This window comes from Protobothrops mucrosquamatus, unplaced genomic scaffold (genome assembly GCF_001527695.2).
Source record: "Protobothrops mucrosquamatus isolate PMUCROS unplaced genomic scaffold, P.Mucros_1.0 scaffold2270, whole genome shotgun sequence".
Lineage (NCBI taxonomy): Eukaryota > Metazoa > Chordata > Lepidosauria > Squamata > Viperidae > Protobothrops > Protobothrops mucrosquamatus.
Window position 1 is genome coordinate 238,261 of NW_015388359.1, and position 7,674 is coordinate 245,934.

General features: G+C 44.2%; 1 protein-coding gene across 1 annotated transcript in view; it reads left to right on the plus strand.

The window, feature by feature from the left end:
• Positions 1-235: 235 nt before the first annotated feature.
• LOC107295214 (lipase maturation factor 1-like) overlaps positions 236-7,674 on the plus strand; it is a 13,713-nt gene continuing 6,274 nt past the window's right edge. Inside the window, exons 1-2 of the mRNA XM_015824517.1 lie at positions 236-412; positions 5,446-5,558. Of these exons, the coding sequence (XP_015680003.1) occupies positions 392-412; positions 5,446-5,558 (134 nt within the window). The 5' untranslated portion in view covers positions 236-391. The remainder of the gene's footprint in view (positions 413-5,445; positions 5,559-7,674) is intronic.

Genomic DNA, 7,674 nt, shown 5'->3' on the forward strand with positions numbered 1-7,674 from the left:
TCTCCAGTGATGGAGTGCCCACGATTTCTGGAGGCAAGCTTTTCTTCACTGTTAGGAAGTTTCTCCTTAATTCCAGGTTGCTTCTCTCTTTGTTCCGTTTCCAACCATTGTTTCTTCTCCTGCCCTCTGGTACTTTGGAGAATAATTTGACCCCTTCTTTTTTGTGGCAGCCCCTCAAATACTGGAACACTGCTATCATGTCACACACACCCCTCTTCTCTCTTGCAGCATAACCAAAGAGAGAACCGAGATTGTAATCCAAGGGACTTCCAGTTCAGACCCCAATGATCCTGCTGCAGTTTGGGAAGAGTATGAATTCAAGTGTAAACCAGGGAATCTGCAGAGGCGGCCCTGCCTGATCAGCCCCTACCATTATCGCCTGGATTGGCTCATGTGGTTTGCTGCCTTCCAGGTGAGTATCCCGCTGAGCGGGGCGATTCTAAAACAGTTGACCCAACTGAGTATCTGGCACTTAAATTAAGACTAACCTTGTTTCCCAAGATCGTGACAAGAGTTGAGATTCGCCTATCCAGAGAGATACCACTTGAGATGTTTAAGGTGCCCATCCAAATGCTGCTATCCATCACAGATCCTGAGAACTGCCTGTTGTGGCTCCGTCTTGTGAGCCCCTCTTATCGGAGGAAGAAGGCTCTGAACATGAAGGAGAGGAGATGGCCAGGCCTCCCTCTCCAGGACCTTCCTCTTTGGCAATGCCTCAGGTGTCTTCTGACGGAGAAGAGATTGACCAGGAGTCAGGTGGTTCTGAGATTGGCCAGGAGCCAGGTGTTTCTCAGATTGGCCAGGAGCCAGGTGTGTCGGATAATGAGGAAGAAAAGTTGTGGCTGGATCCACGCCAGCGTAGGAGCAACAAGCGTGCGCAGCAGAAAAAGAGACGTGACAGAGATTAAGCTGAGTCACTGGACCACACCCCCAGGCTATAAAAGGGTGGTGGTGGCCATTTGGACCTCTGTGACGGACAAAAGCTGAATCTCTGGCAAAGTAGTGTGCTGTGGCTTTAAACTGTGTGTATTGTTTTTGTTTCTGTGTGTTTGGAGTAAAAGGTCTTGGCAGGCAGCTACGGAGCTGCTGCCAAGTTTCTTATCTGTAAAGTGGTGTCTGGAGAAGTCTTTAACCCTCGGCTGGCTGTTTGTGTGTGTGGGTCGGAACGGGGACAGAACACTGCCAGGGTAAAACCTTGTGACTGCAGAGAAAGATTGTGAAGAGTTTAAGTCCTTCGGCCACACATGTACTTGCCTGGCTAGCGTAGTAGAATTATGAGCACAGTTAGAATTTTTCCTAATTTTTTTTTATCGTTTCTCATGTTTCTCCAACTACTGTTTCTCTGTCTGTTGTGTTTCTCTAAGTAGAGAAAATAACAGTTTCTCTAACTATTACAAATGCCTTCATCCTGCTTCATTTCTGATATTCTAGCTTTAGCTTTTGCAAAGTTCCTCCCCTGAATATTGAAACGGAGCAAACTTTTTAAGTTTCCAGCACTCTGGGTCAAGGGGCAGGTTTGCAATTATCTTCTGAGGTGACCATAGTATTAAAAAGAATGTCCATCTGACTGTAACAAGGGAGGGGGGGGGGGTTGCAAGTATTTCCAGGAAAACAAGTCTACAGTAAAAATGTCACTGCTACATTATTTTTGCCATGGTGCAAGTAATGTCATAATGCCATGCACTGGATGGCTGTGAAAGTCACTGATCCTTGAAACATCTTTTTGAACCTCTAAAGAATCCAGAATCTGGAGCAAGGGCATTCCTAATAACCTTTGGTAGTTCCTTCAGGGAATTAAGGACTAAGTTTTCTTCTGTCTGGGGTGACTCCATTGAAAGCCACACAGAGTCTTCTTCACTGGAATCTGTGGTTCAAGTGCCTGACAGGGAAAAGGAGAAACTATTTCCAGGGGAATATTTAAGCTGCAGGGTCTTTTCATTCTGCTTCTTCTTATTATTATTAATCTAATGGTCATCTTTCCAATGCAGGTGGGACAATTGAAGTGGGTTTATGACACGATAGAACCAATGAACAAATGGGGGGGGGGATTAAAACATAATTTAAAATGCCGAATGGCTTCTAGGTTCCATTCAGTGGCATGGTGCCGGGACTGTGGGGGGTAGCCGATGAATTGTTGAGCCCATCCAACTCTTGACTGGTTCCTGAAGAGCAACTAAGAAGTATGGGAGAAGCCATTTCCATCCCTCCTCTGCCTGTCTCACAACAGATTGTTTTTTTGGAACTCTTCACTGCTTCTGGCGGATTCTAGAAAAACTTCCTCTTTTGGGACAAATGCCCAGATTTCCATTGGAAGCAGAAAAAGGAGGCCTAAAGCCTGTCGTGGTTGAATGAGGACTTTTTGAATATTGGCACATCAAAAGTTGTATACACTTGTGGATCCATCTGGATCACCCACTTCCAAAGAGCATTAGGGGAAAAAAATGCCGTTGCTTAATTGCTATACCAGAAGTGCTTTTAATTGTAACACGCTATTACTTAGCAAGAAAACATTTCTAATATATGATTAGCCAGATATAATAACCCTTTGCTTTTCATTATTCTTTCCAACTCAGCTGAAGGTTGGGAAGAAGTGATGTGAAAGGGACTTAGGAGTCCACCAGCAAATACTCCCAAAATTGGACAGAACTGCACCCCATGGGAAGAAGGGGGGAGAAGCCAGCAAAAGAGAGGCTGAGTTTGAAAATGGAGCTGATCCTGGATGAGAACTGCAAAGAAAAAGCACCTCCGTGGGAAGGGCAGTTGGGCAAGAGTACCCAGAGCACAGCTATTTTGAAGGAATACAGAATAACAGAGTTGGAAGGGACCTTGGAGGTCTTCTAGTCCAACCCCCTGCTCAAGCAGGAGACCATATACCATTTCATAAAAGTGGCTGTCCAGTCTCTTCTTAAAAATCTCCAGTGGTGGAGCATCCACAACATCCAGAAGCAAGCCATTCTGATTGTTCTCATTGATGAGTTAGTGGGTTTGAAATAATTTGAGCAGTTGGACTCTGAAAGTCTTTCTTTCTTTCTTTCTTTCTTTCTTTCTTTCTTTCTTTCTTTCTTTCTTTCTTTCTTTCTTTCTTTCTTTCTTTCTTTCTTTCTTTCTTTCTTCCCCTCTTTACTTCCCTCCAGAATCCTGGAGGGAGGGGGGAGCATTGGAAAAAGGGTCCTCCAAACTTCCTTGCTGGGCTTGGGCCCTCAGTCTCAACTCAGGCCACTAATGTGGGAAAGAAACCAGGATTCCACCCTGATATTAGCAACAATTAACCAGTGGACAATTAACCAGTGGAAGGACTTGTCTTCAGAAGTTGTGGGTGCTCCATCACTGGAGGCTTTTAAGAAGAGACTGGACAGCCACTTGTCTGAAATGGTATAAGGTCTCCTGCTTGAGCAGGGGACTGGACTAGAAGACCTCCACGGTCCCTTCCAACTTCGTTATTTTATGTTCTGTGCTGTCAGATGAGGTGCTGTTCTGTGATGTTCCCTGTCAGGAGCTGAAGGGTTTTTGAGAGTGGGACCGGGGTGTCCTCTTCGGATGAGAACCATGTTGATATCCTCTCAGTGTCCTTGTGTTCTGTTTTCTTCCAGCACCCTCTGGGAGTTTCCATTCCACAGTTGCTCACAAGGGGTTTTTTTTCCCCCTAACAGTGGCACTTCAACAAGGAGTAGTACTGGCTTCAGAGTGTTTATTTGAGAGAACACGGGAAAGTTGAATTACTCATTATGATGGATGTTTTAAGTAGCAAGAACTGGCCATAAAAGACCTTTCAAAATCGTCACCAAACTTGTGGGCAGAGAAATTGGATAGAAAAATTTCTTCAAATTTCTCTGAGGGAAGCAAATATCTTCCAACCATTTCTCAAGGACAGAGTTCAATTTTAGCACTGAAAAAGCCCCTTAAGAATTTCCCCCAGGATTTCAAGAAAGCAGGGGAAAAGTAGGGTGGTTACAGATGGTTGAAAAGAGACATGCACCCAAGTGGAAGACCGGATATACAACCACTTTGCCATTTCGTCACTCAGGGCAAGCGACAACCACATTCTGCTTCTGTGAGAATTTCTCAGAATTTTAATCAGTCGATCGATCAGTCAATCAGAATAGAGTTGAAAGAGACCTTGGAGGGCTTCTAGTTCAACCCCCAACTCAATTTCTCTTCTCCTTGGAAGTTCTCTTTAATCCAGTTGAGTAAACATTTACAAGCTCTTTGCTCCTAAGAAAATCCATCGGTAGAAGACTGTCATGAAAACAACAGAAACTTATTAGGGTGTTAGGAAAGGTGTCCAGATGCCACTCAAAAGGTTGGGCTTGGGTTTGACCCACATGGTCAAACTTTCATCTTTGTTCTAGGACAGAGGTAGGCAACCTTGGCTCTTTTATGCCTCGTGGACTTCAACTCCCAGAATTCCTGAGCCAGCATGACTCAACTTGGAAACCTCTCCCTTTCCCCTCAGCATGGCTGGCTCAGGAATTCTGGGAGTTGAAGTCCACGAGTCATAAAAGAGCCAAGGCTGCCTACCCCTGTTCTAGGAGATTGGATACAGAAGTGGCTATCTTGGTTTAATTGCTCACTTGGGTTACCCTTGGCTTCACAGGAACCTGAAAAAGCTACAAGGGCTGTGGTCAACATCACTGTTGTTGCTCCAAATTATGAGTCATTGTGAGGACTTGGTCCTTGCCACACAGCTATGGCAATGCTCTATTTGCCAAGCCATAGCTCTGTTTTGCTTTAGTGTAGAATTGATATGAAGCCATATTGTTTCTCAATATTGACATGTTCATCCTTCTGAAGAGTCCCAGTAGAAGCTTTTTCTAGCTGACACGTGTGTTCTAAACTGTCTACAGGTAGTCCTGAACTTAACAACAGTTCATTTAGTGGTCACTCGAAGTTACAACAGCACTGAAAAAAGCAACCGATGGCCATTTTTCACAGTTACAACCTTTGCAGCGTCCCCAGGGTCACGTGATCAACATCCCAACGCTTGGCAACTGGTTCATGTTTATGACGGTCGCAGCGTCCCGGGAAGGGAGGTGTCACGTGATCCCCTTTTGCGACCTTCTGACAGGCAAAGTCAATGGGGAAGCCCAGATTCACTTCACAACCGGGTCACTAGCTGAACCACTGCAGCGATTCGCTTAACGACTGTGGCAGGAAAGGTGGTAAAATGGGGCAAAATTCACGTAATTGTCTCACTTAGCAAGCGAAATTTTGGGCTTAAATGTTGTCATAAGCCGAGGATCTACCTATAATCAGTTTAGAGCTCTCCCAACTCTAATAAACACATGAAATATGGGGTTTGTTTTCTGCATATATTAATACATTGCTTTATCTTGTATTAGTCAGAGGCTTCCAGTTCACACGTTTGGCTTAAAATCCGTTTCATTTTCATCGCTTCTCAAAATGTGTGTTTTCTCTCCCCCCCCCCCAACTCTCTTTCTGCGGAAGACCTACGAGCAGAACGAGTGGATCATTCACTTATCCGGGAAACTCCTGGCCAACGAGAAGGAAACGTCGTCTCTTCTGGCCTTCAACCCATTTGAAGGCAGGGCACCCCCCAAGTAAGTCCAGTTCAAGGGGCGTTTTTTTATAAAAAATAAATGTTGACTAAGTTTATTAATAAAGAGTAAAAGAAGCGAAGCAAGGAAAAAGCAAGCAAGCAAGAATAAAAAGAAATGGAAAGAGAAGTTTCCAGTTCCCTTTGAAGCAAATATAAATAGATTTTCAAAATTATCTCTTATTTTTGATTACAAAAAAGCTCACTCTTTTCTATTTATATTTTTTTTCTAATCACGAAACCACAAAGCCTAAGTGCATTTCCCCCCCCCCATTTTATGCAAAAAGCCTATAAGGGGTTTCCAGTCAGCAATAAATGTAGACGTTGTTTTTTCTCCCATCAAAAAAAGTCAATTCAGCCGTCTCCGCAAATTCCATCATCCTCACAACTATTCCTCCGTTGTGGGTCTTGTGAGCATATAATAGAGTCACTGCGGTTGTCACACAGAAAAAGGAAGATCCATGACTTGTTTCTAGTCGCCTTTCCATTGATCCCAAAAGAAAAAGCTATGGTTTCAGCTCTACTTTAACCTTTAAAATCTTCAGAATTGTTTGTATCCAAAATTTTGGGTTGGTTTTTTTTTTTAACATGTTCACCAAACGAAATGTCCCTTCATGTTGTTCACTTTTCCAACAAAGATTCAAAGTATTTCGTTTATTCTAGACCAGGGGTAGGCAACCTTGGCTCTTTTATGACTCGTGGACTTCAACTCCCAGAATTCTTGAGCCAGCATGGGGGAACTATGGCCCCTTCATGACTGTTGGACTTCAACTCCCAGAATTCCTGAGCCAGCATGGCTCAGCTTGGAAACCTCTCCCTTTCCCCTCAGCATGGCTGGCTCAGGAATTCTGGGAGTTGAAGTCCACGAGTCATAAAAGAGCCAAGGTTGCCTACCCCTGTTCTAGACAGTTTCTCTGGTGACAAAGGAGGGGTACCTTCTGATCATGGAAGGAGCCAGGCAGGGAGATCTTTTTTCTGACTATCCTGTCACACGGATATCTTCTAGACAGAGTCTTGTCCAGATCATAGAACAGGGGTCTTCAAACTTGGCCCTTTTATGACTTGTGGACTTCAGCTCCCAGAATTCCTCAGCCAGTGTGCCTGGCTGAGGAATTCTGGGAGTTGAAGTCCACAAGTCATAAAAGGGCCAAGTTTGAAGACCTCTGTCATAGAACATAGACTAACAGATTTGGAAGGGACCTTGGAAGTCTTCTAGTCCACCTTGTAGCATTTCAGAGAAATGGTTCACCAATCTGTTTTTGAAAGCCTCCAGTGATGGAGCACCCACAGCTTCTGGAGGCAAGCTGTTCCACTGGTTAATTGTCCTCACTGTTAGGAAATTCCTCCTTAGTTCTAGGTTGCTTCTCTCCTTGGTTAGTTTCCGTCCATTGTTTATTATCTTGCCTTTTGGTCCTTTGGAAAATATTTTGACACCCCCTTGTTGTTGTAGGAGCCCCTCAAATATTGGAACTCTGCTATCACGTCTCCCCTAGCCTTTTTTTTCCTCTAGACTAGACATACCCAATTCCTGCAAATGTTCCTCGTATGTTTTAGCCTCCAGCCTCCTAAATATAAAAGCCTAGTAAGACCACACCTGGAATACTGCAGACAATTTTGGCCACCATATCACAAAAAAAAAGTTGCGAGTTTGGAAAAAATTCAAAGAAGAGTAACTAAGACGATCAAAGGCCTGGAGACTAAAACATACGAAGAATGGCTACGGGACTTGGGTTTGGCTAGTCTAAAGAAAAGACGAAATAGGGGAGATATGATAGCAGTGTCCCAGTATTTGAGGGGCTGCCACAAAGAAGAGGGGGTCACGTTATTCACCAAAACACCAGAGGGCAGGACAAGAAACAATGGTTGGAAACTGATCAAAGAGAGAAGTAACCTGGAATTAAGGAGAAACTTCTTGACAGTGACAACAATTAATCAGTGGAACAGCTTGCCACCAGAAATCGTGGGCGCTCCATCACTGGAGGTTTTTAAAAAGAAGCTAGACAGTCACTTGTCCGAGATGGTATAGGTTCTCCTGCTTGAGCAGGGGGCTGGACTGGAAGACCTCCAAGGTCCCTTCCAGCGCTATTCTATTCTAAATACCTTTGTTTCTGTTCTCTGCA